This window comes from Chanos chanos, chromosome 8 (genome assembly GCF_902362185.1).
Source record: "Chanos chanos chromosome 8, fChaCha1.1, whole genome shotgun sequence".
Lineage (NCBI taxonomy): Eukaryota > Metazoa > Chordata > Actinopteri > Gonorynchiformes > Chanidae > Chanos > Chanos chanos.
The window spans coordinates 30,563,201-30,583,685 of NC_044502.1; the positions used below are offsets into that span (position 1 = coordinate 30,563,201).

Below are 20,485 nucleotides of genomic sequence, written 5' to 3' on the forward strand. Positions count from 1 at the left end.
AATAACTAAATTCGGTTCACTTAGCAATTGTTGCTTTGTAGCTAGAGTGACTAGAGCTTAAGCACTTAGAAAATTATCATTGTAGTTTGGACTCAAGCACTGGAATCATTTCAATAGTATCCACTAATAAAATTTACTAATAAAACGTTTTCTTCCTCTGTTTAAGGCTTTATGGATACACTTAATTCTTCAGATAAAAACACGAGTGGTTTCTAAGAGAAACACGTAACACGGCTCCACGGCTTAACGCACAACTGTAAGAATATCATTTAGCCCTGTGACCCTGTAGCGAGGAGACGCTCCGGTTGTTGCGGCAACCAGATGGAGGCGAGAAAATGGTGATGCAAACGGAGGCTGGTCGATGACGGACATAGAAGCGGCGGGGGCGCCGCGCTTACTTAAGGTGGACCAGGGCACAACTCACTGATAAGAAGGTGTTTGCCATTTTACTCAAAGGCACAACATCTCTCCCTCCCCTTCCTCCTCTCACCCACCCCCTCCCCTTCATGTGCTTTCTCACACTATTTCAACAACAAAACGCTTTTGTGTGTTTCCTGTGTTTCTGATATGTTTCTAATTAATACTGATCACTCTGTAAAGATCTTCTGAAGAAAATATACAGGCATCAAACTGTTGAAGCAGAGGTGTTCAAATCTCATTTGGTAAGACCAAAGCTTCAGTGACAGGAATTAGATAAAGCTTTAAACTCAGAGCTTTATGCCCATTGCTCAAAAGAAATTGCACTGAAAAGAATGAAGACCACAGTCATTTCCACTGAGTTTTTGGGTCTAAGCCTAAAAAGCTCATATGATGCTGTCAGATGATCTTTTTTTGGTTGTTTGTATTTGTTTTTCTTGCTAGTGGATTCTATCCCTTTGCAGAGCTCGGTTTGTCTGCCTTTTTAATGATAAATCTTACCTTTTCTAATTCACAATTGCCAGATCATGTGGACACTTACAACAACTGCTCTCACTTGTGTTGAGAAATGCAGTTGAATTTAGTGCAAAAAAAAGCGGTACTTCTATCTTTACATAGGCGCCAACGATGCAGTGCCTCTCTCATCCTTCTGTTGGACTGATTAGTCTGGCCAGTCTCTATGAAATGCACCTGCCACAAACAAGGTTTATACCCCATTTGGAACCGACACATCAGCCTACATAAAGCACATTCACCTAATGATTTGTAGCTTACCATTTCTGCTGTCTTTATCCTGTCACACATGAACAGCCTTCCTTAAGGCACCAGGGGACACAGAGGGGAGAGAGAGAGAGAACGAGAGAGAGAGAGAGCGAGAGAGAGAGAGAGAGAGAGAGAGAGAGAGAAGCACACAGAGGAGGGGAGAGTGGCTGCAGGCATTACTAAACACAAGCCACTAAACACAGACAAGCAGAGAGGAGACGAACAGCAGACTGATACAGCAGCATCAGCATCATCTTCTGGACAAACAGACACAGAGAACGAGAGAGAGAGAGAGAGAGAGAGAGAGGGAGAAAGGGAGCAGCAAGATTAAGAAAGAGGTGGAACTGTTATGATTACTGTTGTTACAGTAGCGGTGGAATTTACAGAGGGTGAAAACAGAGGGAGGGGATAGAGGAGAGAGCCAGAAAAAGGGAGAGAGAGTGAGAGTGAGAGGGAGCGAGAGAGAGAGAGAGAGAGAGAGAGAGAGAGAGAGAGGAGAGGGAAAAAAAGGAGATTTTAATCCGCTTGGCATGCTGGTATGTCCTCATCTCACTGGCAGTTGCTGCGAGCGTGAGCTACATAGTTGTGTTAGTGACGACGGCGGGACATTTTGGACTGGAATGTGTCTGGACTGATCCTAGGAGTCCTGTAAAAAAAAAAAAAACACCTCTCGTCATGCTGGGGAAGGATTACATGCTCGCCATCATCATAGTCAATTATGATGGTGAGTGGACTCTTCATCCCGATACTTTCCTTCTCTTTTTCCCTCTCTTTACCCCCCTCCCCCCCTCTCTCTCTCTCTCTCTCTCTCTCCCTTCAATGGTTCTGACATCCAGAGAAAATGAACATTAGTATTAGAGCATGCTTTGTCTGCAGGTATGAGATCACTGTTGTTTGGGGCTCACTTGTTTGACTCTAACCATAGCTGCTTTGTCATGTAGAGTTGTAAGGTTAAGTGTCTTTCTTCAGACTTTGACATGAGATATAAGAAGGAAACTTTTGCTGCTCATTCTGTGCACTTTCGAGAGACAGTTTTGGACATACTGGTTACAGTTTGAAAGTAGAGAGATGAGATAAGACAACACTGAAATGATACAGACAGATATCTAACAATCCACTTCAGTCAAAGACCTTCAAAGAGCCTCGGGGGTGATCATACTTCTCATCTCTCCATGAAGGATCCAGGTTAAGTGTTTATTGCGTATTATTACTGTCCGTATAGTCTCGTTTCTGAGAGGGATGATTACATAGTTTGGAAATGAGATTATTATTGCATGGCTGCTTAATGCAGATTTGATTTTCGTTGTATAGACAGTTCAGTTGGCTTCACCTTCTATAGCGCTTCACAGTTACTCTCTTAGCTTCTTAGTTGCCAGTCAATAAATGTAACTGCCAGGCTGTACTGAGTAAGCAACTTACTCTTTTGTGTGGTAGTGGGCAAAGTGGTTGTATCATTCTCTGAGACATTCTCTCCCTTACACACACACACACACACACACACACACACAGGGGGAGAGAGATAGAGAGAGAGAGAGAGAGAGCATTCACCCTGGGGAGCATTGGTTGCTGTACTGTAAATGTGCTGTCTAGGTTACTGTTGCCTCTTTAGTTTATTTTTGACTGGTGATTGAAGTTGTTGGTGATGTGGGAGCTGTTTTTTGTTTTCACATTCAGACAGGGAAATGAACTATAATGCCAGTATGTTAATAATTGTCATTTGAAATGTACATCCCCCACATCATGGTCTTATAAGTGTCAGTTTTTTCAGCACTGTGTGCTTGTCAGCTCTGATGTAAAAGTACTAGTTTACACAGCTAAAGCTGAGACATTCTCTTACTGCAATATTGTTGTCCATCAGCTGCTGCTTCCCAAACAAAGCTGCATCTGTCTTGCCCCTTGCACGTCATCAACCCTTAAAATAACTTCTCTTAGAGACACACACACACACATACACACACATACACAGACAGAGAGAGAGAGAGAGAGAGAATGTGTGTGTGTGTGTGTGTGTGTGTGTGTGGTGAAGCTGCTGATATTCAGATCAATGCCACAATCTTACAGAGAATGACAGACTTTTTAGCTGGGACCCAGAACCTGACAGAATCCTAAGTCATATAGATGAGTGGGCAGTGGGAGCACTGGCAGAAATGGAGAGGGATTTTTGTCATGTCATTTTCTACTCGAGTACACAGTGGCCTGTGTTTACCTGTAGGAGAGTGTAGTGCTCTGCGCTGTTTGAAAGTGTTCTGTGAGGAGAGGGGGAGCAGTATCTGGTGGAAAATAGTGTCTTTGGCCTGTTCTCTGATTGAAGGCAGAATCTCAGATTGATGTTTTGATCTACTCTGGCCTTTAATCCTTTAGCCAGGACTCAGAGCTGACCTTGCTCAAGCACCAGCAGCGGCAGCAGGATTATGGCCGCCCAGATGTAGTCACCGCTTCATCTGTAAGGGAAAACTCTCTCTCTCTCTCTCTCTCTCTCTCTCTCTCTCTTTCTCCCTCTCTCTCTCTCTTCCCTCTCTCTCTCTCTCTCTCTCTCTCTCTCTCTCTCTCTTTCTCTCTCTCTCGCTCAATCACTCTCTAGGGGAGAGTGGAGCAGAACAACAACAACAAAAAAGACGATATGTTATTAAACTTATTTATAAAAAAAGATTTTTGGAGAACACTTCCGTACAACCAACATACACACATACACCTCTTTTCTCCCTTGCACACTAACTATGACTCTATAATGTACCATGCATTTATTAATAAACTAGAAGTGATGGAGCGGCAGATGTTTCAGTGTTCACCGTAGGTGGGGTTAAATGTAAGGGAGGGCTTAATCTCACACTGACTTGGAATGAGATAACAGTTGATGCAAATAAATATAATTCAATATAATCTGGGATTATACAAACATACCAGCCCTTCCACATTTACAGTTAGAATTTGTGATGTATAAAAAACAGCAGGGGGAACATTCTGTTTGGTCATGTGAGAAAGGTTTGACCATGATTGAATTTTCATTGATCAAAATCTCACATTTCCTCAGCTCATTCCCGTTTATTGATTTGCATTTACGTTAGCTGTCATTTTTTATGATATTTGATCAGTACATGTATTAAATAATGCATATTAAGATGAGCATAAATCATGAACACACAAATTATGCTCATCAAATTATCAACAATAAACCACACATCAAACATGAATGTATTTCCAATAGGAATAAATGGTAACATGACTGGTCTTATCACGACTACTGGCTTTTCTATCAACAAAGCCACATCCCTGAGTGCAGTTACAAGCAGGTCCCCTCCTCACACGCTGGTCTTTCATTCTCTCTCTTTTGCTCTGTGACAAAGAGTCGGCAAAGAAAGTGCTATCTGTCATTTTCATTAGTGTTTGTCATTTTATTTGGTACCCATGTTAGTTTTTAATCTTTTCTCCCCATCTATATTCTATATCACCTGTAAGTCATTTTGGATTAAAGTGTCTGCTAAATGTAAATGTAAATCAATCCACTATCTGATGTTTTTCATTTTTTCCCCCAGTTTCTCTGTTTATCTGCTTATTTTCTGTGAACTCACCAGTGCAGTCATTCTGGCTCAATTATAATTGTTTCACAAGCATCATGGGAGCGCATGTGGTGAGCACTGATTGGCCACATAACAGCTCTCGGGTAGCTTGTATAATCAGAACGCTGAAACATGATTATTTTAAATGGCTTTTTGTTCCAGCAATGATGTTAGTTTGTGTGGTATCAGTTGCCACAGGCCCTCTCTCTCTCTCTCTCTCTCTCTGTCTCAGAATGGTGTCTGTCTCTTAGTTTTGGTTTTGAATGTGTTGTCCATTGATGTGGTGCATTGCCAGAATCAATATATTATAAGATACACCCACACACACAGCTAACACAGAATTGTCAGAAACTGTACTGTTGAAGAAATCACTTGAGGCAAACAGACACTATTCAACATGCTTGAGTCCTGACCCTACCCAAACACATAAAGCTGACCCCACTCAACAGACACACACACACACACACACACACATATATCATAGACATCCATAAATTCAGTTCACTCATTCCTTCCCTGGAGAGCCACACTGTCCTTCCCAGGCAAGTGCATTGGCTTGATCCAAGCAAGGGTTGCCATAGAGACTGGTCACATGTTCCAGACTCCCTGTGGGATTCATCAATAATTCACACACTTCCTTTCCCAGAATCTCGGCTGCTGTAGGTGCCGTATATTTACCACACACACACACACACACACACACCCACACACACACACAGACTGGAAATACCATGGACACTCTCTAAAGCATGTTTCAACACAGCATATTGTCTCACATCTCCTATCCTTTGAAAATATGAAGTGAAAAAGTACAACATAAGTATATGGGAATTCGAGGGACATTGATATTTAGTCCTAGTTTAAGAAGTTGTGTTGCTAAACAAAACGTTAACCATCCCTACAATTTTCATATCAATGCTATTCCACGTCAGTTATTGAAATCAGCTTTCGCTGATAAAAGCTAAATGTTCTATGTTGTTGACATAATTTTAAGATCAGTGGGAATGAGAAACACATATGAGACCTCCCCTTTGATCAGGCTCATCTCTGTGGCTTCTCACATTTTATTAAAAGTGTCATATCAACAGAGACTGCTTGTTATTTTGTGTTGTTTGAGGCGGTTTTGGAGGACTGAATGTGTGGGACATAAATTCAATATGACTGATGGCCCATTAAGAGGAATATGCTGAAGTTTCATCCCTGCTAATACAACACAACAGCCTCTGAACGCACACACACACACACAAACACAGATGCAGATGATGCAAAACACTGCCCTCATGACCGTACACTGCCATCATACATGCTGCCTGAAGGTGGCGCTGAGAGGGCTGAGGGTTTGGTGATAATTAGATGGAAGGATGTGAGTCATTGGGACCATTAGGACTGCATGTGGTATGTTCATGTGTGGTAATCCTGGGATTAAGTAACCAGAGCATGGAGTATGAAGATGTTGTTATAGAAACAGTGTCGATAAAGTGCTAATGATTCAAAGAAGAGGGCTTTCTGACCTGTACGAGGAGATTAGGAATGAGAATGAAAGACAGAAGAGTGTTTTAATGGAACATAGAATAATCTGCTCTAAAACATTTCAAATCTCAGACATTTTCTGTTAGAGTTTTGATGACTATTTAAGTTCAGAAGTGATGATGTAACATAATGTGGATTTTGAACTTTTTTTTTTCATTGACTAGCACCTCCTTCTCCACCACCGAGTTGATCGCCTGACCCTGTAATGCACACGCTTCTTCTGCGCTAGATTTTAATAACAGCTAAAATGCCAAAATGACCCCACTGAATTAACACAGAAATACAGATACAAGCATAAATTACGTTGTTGTTAAAAACTTACAACATAAGTGGAGGAACTGCTGAGTAGATGTGAAAGTCTTACGCAGTCACACAAGTTGACACTTAATTCAGTAGCACCCCTTGTCCCTGTAAGGTCATTGATGTCACACTCAGTTAAGTCTTATCGTGCCATTGATCATTCAGATCAGAGTCATGGCCTAACATTAGGATCTGACGGAGCAAAGTCTCAGTGGACTCCCTCATGTATTATTCCAGCAGCTTTGTCCTTGAAATATTGACATCCTCCTTACTCATTCATTCACTCATCATTTTGTTTTACTCTCTTGTCGATGGGTTACTCGTGATACCCTAGTCCATCAGAAAGGCAATAAACATTTTATGGAATGAGTATTGCTCTGTGAGATAACAGTAAAGGATAAGATAATGCTGTATTTTAGGTATTCAGGTTGAACTTTGAAATCTGTTATAGTAACAAGTGTCATTCCATTCAAACTAAATGCCCATTGCCAGGGTGCATAAACAGCTTTTGGACCAGCTTGATTTCAGGACTCTGTGTCCAGGGCGAGAGGTTGTTTTTTGTTTTTTATTTTTTGAAGCCATTATCTCTTTACTGGCCTACTCAGCTGCTTTAAGTCCCAACAGCTTCTCTGTTCAACTGCTAATATTTCTCTTTCATGTGTTCAGTGCTCTTTAGGTTCCTATGTAAGAAAACCTGACAGGTGAATTAGGACAAGGACAATCAAATGTGATTTGAAACCAAGTCTAAATGGCCTGAAATGGGTTCAGTCAGTACAAGTGATGGGTATGAAAGGAATACATGTTCTACTCTCTCTCTCTCTTTCTTTCTCTCTCTCTCTCTCTCTCTTTTCTCTCTTCCTCCATCTCTCTAACTCTTTCCCCCCCCATCGTTAGCTTTACCCTCACGTCCTCCTCACTCTCTCTCTTTTCCTTTTCGTGCTGTCGGATTGAGGGCTGCACACAGGCACTGTGGTATGATGCTGCTCAGAGGCCTGTAAGTGCTCTTTTCTACTGTGGATTTGCTTTTTAATGGGACACGTTTAAAGATGTGGCTTGGGATTTCCCCTGGTAAGGAAGAATGGGTATGGTGATGTGACTGTGAATGGCCATTGTAGAACTGGACAGCAGAGTATACACTATGACTGGGCTTTGGGAAACTTTGCTTGAACTTTTTTTTTTTTAATGTTTTTAAAGAATCTCTTTTGTATATCCTTAGTTTTCGGCAAGTGTTCAATTATAGGAGTCAAACATTTGAATTAATCTAATAGCATAATGAAAGCAGGATCTGAGTACTTTTCCCCAGATATTCCATTTTTAAAACATTTGAATGGTAATAATTTAAAAAAAAAAAAACCTTAAATTCAGTTTGTTCACTGAAAAACATTCCAGGTACATGATTAACAAACCAAAATCAGATGAATTTCCCAAATTGACCGAAAGGACATGCGTTCAATCAATGGTCAACCTATAATCAGAGTTACACAGAGTTACACAAAATGACATTTTCTTCTATACCATTCCCCTCAGACAACATCTGGAATGACCAGAGTTTGGAGCTGGACTCAGACCTGCCCCCTGGATGGCGCACAATTCGGGATAGCACGGGTACCTACTACTGGCACATACCCACTGGCACCACACAGTGGCAGCACCCCTCTTACAGCGCCGAGGAGGAGCAGAACGCCATCAACAGCATTACCAACAATGACCTCAAGGTGAGGGTCGCCATCTTACCCTAAGGCTCATATAAAATGATGGTGTAAGCAGTCCCTCTCCTGTAGAGCCACAGTCCTGCAGGATTTTGCTCTGGCCCTAATCTAACACATCTGATTCTATTGTTCAGCTGCTGGATTGACTGGATTAGATTAGGTGTGATTTGTATGGTTGGAGTGTAACCCCTACTGTTCTCCAGAGGAGGGTTGTTTACTGCGTTGTTTAGAAAACATTTTTTTTTTTAGTCTGTATATCCGTGTTCCTTTATTTATTTAGCCTTTCCTCTTCCATTCAAATCCTTGTCTTAATGACTCAGCTGTGGCGTTTAGAATGAATTCTAGCTATTGTTTTCCTCAAAGGCAAGCCTCTGAATGGAGTGGAGCATGAATATTGGGAAATGTGCTACACTAAAGACTGAGAGAGAGAAATAAAGAGAAAGGGAGAGAGAGAGAGAGGGAGAGGGAGAGAGAGAGAGAGAGAGACAGAGAGAGAGAGAGAGAGAGAGAGAGCGAGAGGGAGAGATGTTGTGCCTTTGGGTAAAATGGCAAACACCTTCTTATCAGTGAGTTGTGCCAGACTGACAGACAGGCAGACTAACAGATCGACAAAGAGACAGACAGACCGACAGACTGGGTCGACTGACAGACAGACAGACAGACAGACACACAGCCAGAGAGATGCATATATATGTATACTTGTTAAAGATCATTTAGGGTGTCCATCCTTGTTCTTCAGGACTTTGGAGCGCCTGTACAGCGTGGGTCCAGAGCTGGCTTGACAGAGAGCCCAGTCTCCTCTTTGAATGACAGGTGAGTGACTCCTCAAAAGACACAGTGAAGCAGTGGACAAACATGTCAGATTATGAAGCACATTCACATGTCAGATGTCAAATTAGAAACTCATTCAAACATACATCTTCCCATTGATTGCACTGTGACATCATCACAATATGGAGTAATAAATGCATATGTCTAGTATATGATGTTTTTGTGCATGGATTAATGCTGTAATATCTGTCAATTGGACAGTGACCCCTGATTGTGTTTTTGCATTAATTTTAATGGAACGTGATGTTATCTATCACCTTTTCCACATTTACTCTTTAGCCTTAACAGTTTGTAATTGTTTTTAAGCTGCATGTTGTAGCACAAGGTAGTTGGTACCCATTCCTCTATATCCACTCTGCTCACATGAATACACGTGTCCTGTGAAACTGTGCATATGCTTATGTATGTGTGAATATCTGTATGCATGTGTGTGTGTGTGAGAAATATATATGTGTAGAGAGAGAGAGAGAGAGAGAGAGAGAGAGTCATCACTTTCAAAATATCTTGAAATATTGTGAACACTTTCTGTTGTGTGCTTGGGTTTGGGCTTAGAGGTGGGTCGAGTTATAAATTTGGCAGAAGCAAACAGGTGTAGGCTGTATTTTGGTAGAACCAAGGCTTACATTTCAACACTGTCAGGTCTCAAACACACAGAAACACTCAAATTTCCACTCATGTAAGGCCCCTGGAACAGGGAGCATCCTCTGTGTAGACCACCTAGATTTCTTTCATTTATCATTTGCTTCTCCTTAAATGAATCACTCAGGATCCACCATTCGTTTTGTATTCCTATTGGTAACTGTACCCACCTGAAACTCCAATGCACTTTGAACAGATGCCACCTCCCTGGCTGCTCAATGGAATTAAAGACCTACTTTGTGCTGTCACATGAGGATGGTAGAATCAGGTGGACAGACGGTAAATGGGGTCGGTTTATCACGGCTCACTACCTAGCACCATCACATGAGGTCATGGGGGCAGACTGGTCTAATTTGCCAACAAATGTGCACCTGAAAGAATCTATTGTGAGAGCAAGATTAGATTTTAAAATAACTGAGAACAAGATCTGATCTGTACTCCACCGCCCTGCTCAGAAACTCTCTGGTTTTATTAATGTAGAATTTGTGTGTTATTAGAAGGGGAAAGCATGATGCAATGACCTTCAGTTCTTCTGGCAGCACTTTAGAGCAATGTATTTATTGAGAGAGAAAGAAGGGGGAGAGAGAGAGAGAGAGAGAGAGAGAGAGAGAGAGAGAAAGAGAAAACTTTGGGGGAAGGGGTGATGTGAAATTATGTTCTGTTACAATTACTAGTTGACGCTTATGTTGTCAGCATTTGGTAATGGCATGTTTTTTTGTTTACTGCTGAAATTTGAACTGTTCTGATACGGTCACAAGAAGCATATTTTGAGGATGGTTGTTCTCTGGCTGAAATGCAGACTCTAGCTGCAGTGCTGAACGTACCCAGAGTATGACTAACTCTCTGAGTCTGTGAGTCACCGGTCAACATTGACGAGGGTTTTTTTTTTTTTCCTTCTTTTTACCCGTCCCTTCAGCAGAGAACCATCACTTGCCCACTTAGCTACGCTTAGAGCTGAAGAGGGCAAAGAGCACACCGGGAGAATTGGCTTCACAACAAATTAAATGGCAAAAAGCAATCAACCAGTTGACTAGACAATTAGGACACGTATTACCACAGGCCAGTGCTCTTTCAACCCCAGTCAGAAAAGATTGCTTTAGTTCTGCTTTCTATTGTTTGAAGTGTTAAACATCACTTTTCACAGATAGTTGCTCATATAAGCATTAAGATCAGAGTTAAGCTGTCCCCTTTGTTTCCCTTAAGCCAGGGCTAACTTTAAATTCTCATGCGCTCCAGTGAAATTCTCAGGGCACTTCTACAATGTTTAAGAAAATCATCTTAGAGCCTGAATAAAGTACATCTAGCTCTAGGCTGTCCTTAATGAAAAGACAGAATATTAAAACTTGTTTTTAAAAATAACATTTGAAATACATTTGCAACTGACTCAGTAACTATGAGGTTACAAGGGCGACAAAAAAAGAGTTTATTTAAGCTAAATGTCCGAATTTATCCCACATTCGGACAAACAAACAAAAAAAAAGACATAGTTTTCTTACATTTGCTGTTCTAGAGGCAAGTGTGAAAACTTGCTTGGCTCAAGACAAAGAGCCTCCTCTTACTCCAGCCTTGTAAGGCAGCATTTGGCCATTTTAACACTTAGACTGTGTCAAAAAATTGTGCTGTGTGAAAAAAAAATTGAAATGCCCCGATGCCCAAGTGACACTCTCTCTGCATTCCACACAGGGTCTCATGGCAGGAGGAGAGTTTCTGCGCCAGCATGGATCCTGACTCTAAGGTATGTATGGCATGGCAGTCGTGGGCAGCATTCAGTACACAACTGCAGTGTGTTTATGTATGACAGTTCTACATTACTGGCCCAGGTCTACACAAACACGTCTGTTTTGGCCAATTAGGTCTCAGAGTGTCTGTAAATTCTATGTTTTTAAAGTTATTCATGAGCAAAACCCAGCAATTATGCAGCTCTACAAGAAATCTCAGAATCAAGCACTGTGAACCAAACAAAATAACTTGTAATGAACAATGTTTTTTTTTTCTTTTTTTCGAATAAAAATCATATGATCCTCTTTGATTAATTCAAACATAAATGCATAATGAACAACTAGATCAAACAGGCAAATAAATAAACACACTATTGGCATATTCATGTTTTTTTAAGGTCGTGTTGATGTTTGAAATGCAGAGCAGGATTATTTTAACTCGCAAATCCTGAAACCTGCATACACATAGATTCAAAACATCCCTCGATAGCTGACAGATGTAATCCGAGTTAGAGCAAATTTCATTTTACATTTCCTCAATAAATATTAGCTGGGTTTTTTTCTTATGTATTACAAAGTACACGTAACTCCAAATGGTCAAAAGGTCTTATCTTGGCTGAGTAATGACTAACAAATGTTGACTCATCAGAGTCAGTTCAGACAGGTCATTTACAATGAACCGAAAGGCGCTTCTTTAGTCTGTTGGTTTTGTTGACTGTGTGTAAGAAGATATGGGTCACTATGATGGCACAGAGGAAAAAAACTGCCTGGGGACATCATGCCCTCCGTGACAGTTTATCCACAGAAAAAAAAAAAAAAGAAACACGTCTCAAATTCTCATCTCAGTGAAAATGGAGATTCTGGGGACTAGATTTCAGCTGCTGTTCAAAGTTATGACAAAAAAAAAAAAAATATATATATATATATATATATATATATATTGTTTTCATCACAGAAAGATAATGAGGATGATGATGCTGCATCTGTGATTTTTTGGCTGTCTCCTAATTTTCCTCCACCTGTTCTGGCAGTGTTTTGCGGTGCGCTCCCTAGGCTGGGTGGAGATACCAGAGGAGGAGCTGACCCCCGGGAGGAGCAGCTTGGCTGTGAATAACTGCATTCAGCAGCTCTCTCACAGCAAGGCAGAAGGCCGGGACGCAGTGGGAGCCTGGGGGGAGGTCAGAGAGTGCGTCAAGGATAATCATACTGTGGTGTGATGTATAGGGTTACACATCACTCTGTTAGATATACAGATAGAGGCTGAATCATTGGTTGCCCTTGGTAACCTAGTGGATGAACTCTGTGAGGCCTGCAGCATATTGTTGCTGAGTGAGATTTAAATCAGAGTAGAAAGTCTAGTGCTACCTGCTAGACATTTTTGTTGGAAAGTACTTAACCCCAATGAAAGCAAAGCACCACGTTATGTTAGTAAAGACTACAGTCTCTTAGATATTCAATGGCTACATATACTCTACACTGAAATTGTTTAAGTATATCATTATGTATTCTCTGTTTTGAAAATACTGATTTTGTCAAGTAGTCTGTACAACAGAACAATTGATATGTATGTAAATAAAAATGCAGAGTCTGAGTTATCAGGTGATATCTATAACTTCTAAAGAGATTTTCCTGGTTGTACTCAGGGTCAGGATATGATGATGGTCCTGAAGAAGGACACTCTCAGTTTGATGGACCCTGTGGACCGCAGTCTCATTCACTGCCAACCAATCATAAACATCCGTGTGTGGGGGGTGGGCTGCAACAATGGCAGGTGGGTCAGCATGTCTGGTTCTCTCCCTCTCTTTCTCTTTCTTTCTTTCTTTCTTTCTTTCTTTCTTTCTTTCTTCTCTCTCTCTCTCTCTCTCTCTCTCTCTCTCTCTCTCTCTCTCTCTCTCCCCCTCTCCCCACTCTCAAGGCCTTCCTCTATTGAATAGAAAAATATTAACTGTTAACTCTCTGAAGATGCAATTATGAATACATAATGAACTACAGAGCCTTGCAGGAGACAACCGCATCCCTGACTGCAGAGTTTTTATTTTTTTTGTATAAGCCGCGGCTCTCACAGAGCACTGCTCTCCAAGGCACATGTCCCCACGGACATGGTGCTAAAGCCATTACAGAGAGCACTCATGTAAAGTGAATCTGAGGGCAGCTATTTCTGGATATGCTGCATAATAGTTCTTGGAAAAAATGGAGCCACTGACTTAATCGCATGGTGTTTACAGTGCAGGTAATGTTGAAAAGCACAGAAGACAGGTACATAAAGAACCAGTTTAACCAGTTTTGAAAAGGCAAGATAGTGCTGATAATGCCAGAGTATGTGACTGCAAGGCTATTTGAAGACTATTTCAGTTTGGTGGGATGTGGGAATAAACACATCGTTTACTTCTATGTTGTCACGAAAACAAGTGTTCGCTCTAACCCCTTTTATATTTGTATTTTTATTTTACTAATTTGCATTCATTTTAACAATTCCCTTTTCTTCCTTTCTTAAACCACCACTCGTGAAAACAGAGACAGGTAATCACTTTTTTTTTTTACTTCCATTTTTGATCTACTAGATTGTAGCAGTCATGCCATTTGCCAGTTTGCATTGTGGTCTGAAACCAAAGTTCAGTGTTTACATAAACGGTCATTAATCAGGGTCTCAGGCTGTTCAGTGGTCATGCATTGTTCATTGCCTCTGAGAAATATTGTCATACTATATTTTCATGCTTTTTATTATTTAGCTGTGCTTGCTGATGGGTGACTGGGAATCGTGTGACTTGTTCTAAAGGATACTGTACATTGCAGGTTGTAGCTAACCCTCCAAATCTAACACATCTGATTCTACTGCCTCTCAAGATGTTAAAGAATAGAACTAGGTGAGTTAGAATAAGGCTTTAACCCTAGCCTGGATACCCCCAGTGCCTTTTTAGGAGGTGGGTTAGCTACACCCTGTTGTGTTGTATGTGAATGCTTCTCTGTGCATGTCTTTACAATTTTTTCCTCTTCCTCTGATAGCGAACAGATTGCATCCTCACAAAAACCTTTGTGTCCTTGTGTCACGGCAAATCCATGTCCTCTTGATGGAAGACCATTTTTCTGGAACCCTGACACAATAATCAAAGTTCCAGGAACGATAATTGATGATTTGTGAATGTAATTCATTACGGGCAAGGTCTGCCAAGAGAAGGCTTGGGCGTGAATTCCCGCTAAACCTCCTGGATGATTTAATTACAAACTGCATTGATTAAATCCCTCAAGAACCTTGCAGAGGACATACCAATGTGTAAATTAGTGTTACGGGGTTTATGTGACAGCGAGAACAGGTCTTTGTTTTGAAATGAATTGACTTTGAGAGCGTGTTTTGTTGTGTTGTAATTATTGCTACATCCTTAGCATGGGCTACGAGAAAAAGAGGAGGTCAGTAATACAAGGTCACGCCTGACAGAATGAAATACACCCACCTTATACTTCTAACTCTGATAATGTTACGCTCAAACGTTAAGCATGGATTTCCTGTCTGATAGAAAAGATACTCGCATATCTAAGAGCCACTGTCATTTCCGTTAAACCAAAGCTAAGAGCTCCATTTGCATCGTGCAAGATGTAATAGAAGAGTTTTATCCCACCCAATTCTGTTTTTTATCGCAATGCTCAGATTGGTGTTTTTAGGTGACCATAATCTAGTGTAGAATATTGGTCATTATTCATTGCTAGGTGGGCAGATAGTTCACACTGGCCAGCTCATCCCTTAGATTCATCTCAGGAAATATTCTCACTCTTTCTGCCTTTGCTGAGTTTGCAAGAGGAAACTCCATTTGGAATTCCTTTTGACTTCAATAATTGAAAAGCTACACTAGTGTACACTCTCAGCAGAAGAAGCACATTTCTGTTGTTTTAAATACATCTGAAGTCATTCAAGGTAACATGACTGAATGTGGAGTTGGCACAGTTGATGCAGAATTAGAACTCAGTCTTTCAGAAGCTACCGTAGCCTTTACAGTGCTGCAATGCATTTTCTAATTGGTGGATGTTAAACTGCAAAAACAAATCACAAGCAGGTTTTGTGAAGTTCACTGACCTGTTACTGTTTTAGGTGATGAAATTGATAGTGACACGGAATGATGATGGAAAGATGGTTACACAGATGGTTAAGCACAGTTACACGTGCTTATTGTGTGGTGTGCAACTTGGGACCATTTGCACTGTACTTCCCGTCCCTTCTTTCCAAAGTGCTGATATCAAGGTCTGTCTGCATGGATCCTTTTTTATTTATAGACATCTGACACATGAGAACACTGTCCTCCATCAGCTGAGGGAAATGGCCAGAGGTCAACATAAAGACGCTTTGTGAATAAAAGATAGACTATGTCTCATGAGGTGATGGACCAAACACTTGTACAGCGCTGCACAGTTAAACATCCTGATCGGTTCTCTTGTGCTGTCATTAAGATGTGAAACTTGGGCAAGTGCGTTAATGTTCTTTTTATACGTCGACCTCCTATTTAAACAGGTTCTGTTTACAGTAGGTCAAGTTTTTTGGTTATGAATGATAGGAACGTAGGAATGTTATTAGTTTGCCATGGACTAAAACAATAGTGTTTATCAGTGTACACCAGCAAGACCTATACACCAGCAAGGCCCATCTGTTCTGTATTATTGTCTTTCAATTAATGTTCCATGACAACAAATGGAAAACTAGGTTACCTAACCGGAAGATGAAAATGACAGATTAGCACAAGCTGTGTTTTTGTAATATTTCTTTATATTGTTGATTTATGTTGTCAGGTTATTGAAGTAATTGTAACATCTCAAATGAAGTCAAACTTTCTTCTGTGACAGTGTCTCAGTTCAACCCCTGACTCCATATGTAGTGAATTAGGAGTTCAGCCATTTTCTTGTCTCAGTATAAAAGCTGACCTTGTGCAATAGAAATAGAAATATCCCAGAATTCACCTCAGAAGTAAAGGGGATGAATATGTGGCCCAGTCAGTCGAGTGTATCCTTGAATTCATTGCAACTCCGGCTGACAGGTTCTTTTTCAACACAGCCGCCATGTCTCCAGATGGCTTGTAGTTCATACAGGAATGAATTAGGCACACAGATTGATTTGATTAAAAGGTATATTTATTTTTAGTGTTTTCCCAAGTTAGAGGGAGAACTTTATGTGATGCCCACCAGATTAATGTGTCCCCATGTTCCAGTCAAATAAATCGCCAGATTTCAAAAGGGAAGAACAAGATTTGCAAGTACTTGGAAAATGGCTGAAACTGTTAAAGACTGGGTTTGTGGGTTTGCTATCAAAAAGAAGTAACAAACAAATACATTGGCTATTTATTGACTCCAGAATATTACAGCCCTTATTCCCTTATCAGGTCTTCAGCCTTTGTTCCGTTGGTAACAATTCACTATGTATGGAAATAGGGGTAAAACACAACCTATGTCTCTCTGTTCATGTTCATGATTGGCTTATGTCAAGTCCTCTCACAGCTCTAACTTCACCTCTAACTTTTTGTGTCTTTTGATTAATGTCTGTTGTGATGTTCTGTTCTTCTACAGAGACTTTGCCTTTGTGGCCAGTGACAAAGACACCTGTATGCTGAAATGTCACGTGTTCCGCTGCAATGCCCCAGCCAAGACCATTGCCACAGCACTGCATGAGATGTGCTCTAAGGTGACCACCTCTTTATCTCAGTGGAATTGAGAAGAGAACACATTAAATCTCCTCAGAACCAGTTGTATGATGACATAGATAGTTTTCAGGCAATAAGATGCTCCAAACAGTTACATGAACATTACAATCTGCCCCCTAGAGGCAGAGTCAACTATGATTACCTGTAGAGGACACAGGTATGAGATGTGAGAGTAGAATGACAGACATTGACTCTGAATGTCAGATACCTGTTAAAACTCCTTTAAATGATATGAGGTGTGTGTGTTTTTGTCTTCAGATCATGGCAGAAAAAACAGCAATGCGCCCCTCCATGGCTCGCTCCCTTACTATGGAGAGTATCTCTCCTGAGGACCTGCCTCGTCAAGGTAAACCAAAGTCTGAACCAAAGTCTTCATTGCACTTCTACAGACAATTTAATGGATCAATTGTCAGGTCATTCTTAGTCTTCCCCTTGGAATAAAATTGGATTGCCCCCAATTCTGATGCCTAGTTTTTAAAATCTTTCATTATTTATTTCTTTACATATTATATTTCTCTTCAGGAATTGCAGGACTTTCTGTGGTTGTTACATATCCACCTCTTCAGTTTATGTCTAGGAAGACTGGATTTAGAAATGCAATTTTCCCTCTTTGAATGGTTCATTACATTTTTCATTTCGTGGTGACTAATCTGACATGTATCGTCTGTGCTCTTCTCAGTTGACTTCCTGGATGCAGTCAGGCAGAGAGTACAGAAGTTTGAAGTGGAATACATTGGAAATCTACCTGTTTCCAGAGCAATGGGTGAGAGGGAATTTATTAAGTTAAAAAAAATAATAAATAAAGCAAATGACTTTCGGGATCCACTATGCATTAGCCTTAAAACAGAATGTCACAATTTCAACTCTAATGTTGTATTCTGTGTCAGATCTTGTAAGATCTAGCTGCTGAAGATGTGTTTTTGATATGCAGCCAACACTTGGCATTGAAGTAGCAACTAGCATTAAGAGCATGTCGTTGGATTGCAGAGCATTCAGAAATGACATTCTGTGGCTAGGTGTGGAATGTAGCTGCCACCACAAGGGCACTGTGTCCTCCACCCTCAATAACCGAGTCCCAGACACATTCTATCATTTTATAGTATCTCAAAGGGTCACTACAGCATTCCTGGATTCCTCGGGCGTCATCTCTGCGTTAGCAAAATAGAATGTCCCTTAGCCATCACTGAAAAGACACATATATCACTGTGCTCCACTGGGGCTAACGCTAAGCAGACGGTTACTGCAGCTACTCACCTTCGTCTCTCTGGACAACCACAGTGTACAGACACAATAGTGTGAATAAATACCACCGTCCTTAGTGACATTGACATGTGAAACCACCCATCTTCGCTTGAGTTTATCCCTGCCATGAGCTTTCGCTCTTTTCAGGGATAGGACTTTGCGTTTCTGCACTACAGTACCTTGGGAATGCCCTTGAAAGTTGTTTGGTTGAAGTTTTTTTGGTGATATTCTGTTTGTGTCTATGTGTGTGTGTGTGTGTGACCTTGACAGGGATGGAAGTCCTGAACAGGGCCATTGAGAGCATCATTCATTCTAGAGACAGGGATGAGTGGGAGCCCATTGTCATCCATGTTTCTGACACAGTTTTGTCCCTGTGGAGGGGAGAGGTAAGGGGACAAACCCAGTTGGACATCCCTTCTTAGGATTAAATATCTCGTTCCACTGTAAATTACATGAAGAGTATGCGCTAATTGCTGATTTCATACCAACATACCAACAATTTTCATATTTCTGATACAGTCCGAATGCATTGTTTTCCTTGTCAAGGACTCCCTTGTATACTCAAAATTAGCCTTTCACCACCGTTACATAGCAGTTCAACATGGCTTGGGATGGAAAGGCTTTTGGGATTTCAGTTCAAATATTCTTCTTTTTCTCTCTTTCTCTCAGGACAGAGAGGATCCATTTTGGGAGTGCCAGGTGCGTTACTTGACCTTTCTAGGTGTGGGTCATGACACACACACTTTTGCAGTGATTGTGGATGCAGGGACACAGCGATTCGAATGTCACGTCTTCTGGTGCGAACCTGATGCTGGAATCATCTCAGAGGCAGTGCAGGCAGCATGTATGGTGAGTTAATCTCAGAAGCCAAACATTTAGTCACATCTGAATACCCTCTCATGGACTGGGTCTCTTTGTGTGTGTGTGTGTGTGTGTGTGTGTGTGTGTGTGTGTTTTGAACTGATCAGAGAAACACCCTGCCAATTATTCAAATGTCATTAAACACACTCTTTCTATGTAGGTTATAATAACAGCAACAACAACAACAAAAAAGTACTACCTCTCATGATAGTTTTTAAAAGGTAACAAGCAGCCACTAGGTGATCATTACTCAGGTCCAACTGACAGTTAATTTCAGGTTTAGTAAACATAATCTGACTAGTGTGTTTGTCCAGACAGAAGACCCTCTTTGGGAAATTCAGTGATTAATATGGACAAATAGGGGACATGTCTTGTAACAAATTGTTTTTTTCTGTAATTGTTGTTTTTGTTTTGCTGCCCTCTGCAGGTTCAGTACCAGAAGTGTTTGGTGGCTCAGACACCACCACCGAGGTCAAAAATGTGGCGTGCTGGCTCCAAGGTGAAACGTGCCAACTCCATGGATGGCTCAACTTTCCCGCCACGACACCAAGGACACTCACCCCCCAAAATGGCCTCCTCTAGCATGAAGAAAGGTGTACTGGCGTTTTTTGAGACATTTCGAAATAAACAGTCAGTAGCTCCTACACCTTAACAATAGGAGGAGGGGAGAAGGTGGGTGTTGGAATGGAGGAGTGGAAGAATGGTAGGATGAGGGAGGACCTTGAAAAGCAGAACAACAGCTGGAGAACAAAGGATTAAAAACATAGTGTGGGTAAGAAGGGATCCAGAGTGGTTTGAAAGCAGCCTTTGGTGGTTTTTTATTAAAAAAAAAATCCAGTTACCTCTTTCTTGGTACACAGTACATGAAATCAACACACACAGAAATCAAAGTAGCCTGCTATTTGTTATCTCCTGTTTTAACTGTATCTTTCTGGACATACATATCTCGGCCAAGGCAAGTTTGTGGAATGGTAGCCAGACGAGAATGCTGAAGGCTAGTATTTTTACATTCCACTCTGACATCGAGGACAATCGTGTACATTATTAGGGAAAAAAAAAAATTCAGCCTCCAGCTGCCCTCGACCAACACCTGTACAACATCACCTCAGCCCATGGCATTTCCGTTAATGGTGACGTAGCTATTTAACAAAAAGGATATTGTGCAATAAACTGACTATCAATGAACACGTACTGATACAAAACATAAAGTAGAAAACAGAGTTACAGAATTACTCATTGTA

At 41.0% G+C, this 20,485-nt stretch overlaps 1 protein-coding gene across 1 annotated transcript; it reads left to right on the forward strand.

Annotated features, from left to right (window-relative positions):
- Positions 1 to 1,854: 1,854 nt before the first annotated feature.
- Positions 1,855 to 19,896, forward strand: apbb3 (amyloid beta (A4) precursor protein-binding, family B, member 3). Its single transcript, XM_030783066.1, has 13 exons — positions 1,855 to 1,903; positions 8,094 to 8,281; positions 9,015 to 9,088; positions 11,429 to 11,480; positions 12,495 to 12,641; positions 13,107 to 13,234; positions 13,978 to 13,983; positions 17,008 to 17,122; positions 17,400 to 17,487; positions 17,821 to 17,904; positions 18,654 to 18,769; positions 19,053 to 19,232; positions 19,672 to 19,896. The coding sequence occupies exons 1-13, from the start codon at positions 1,855 to 1,857 to the stop codon at positions 19,894 to 19,896; spliced, it is 1,452 nt and encodes a 483-aa protein (XP_030638926.1).
- The last annotated feature ends 589 nt before the right edge of the window (positions 19,897 to 20,485 follow it).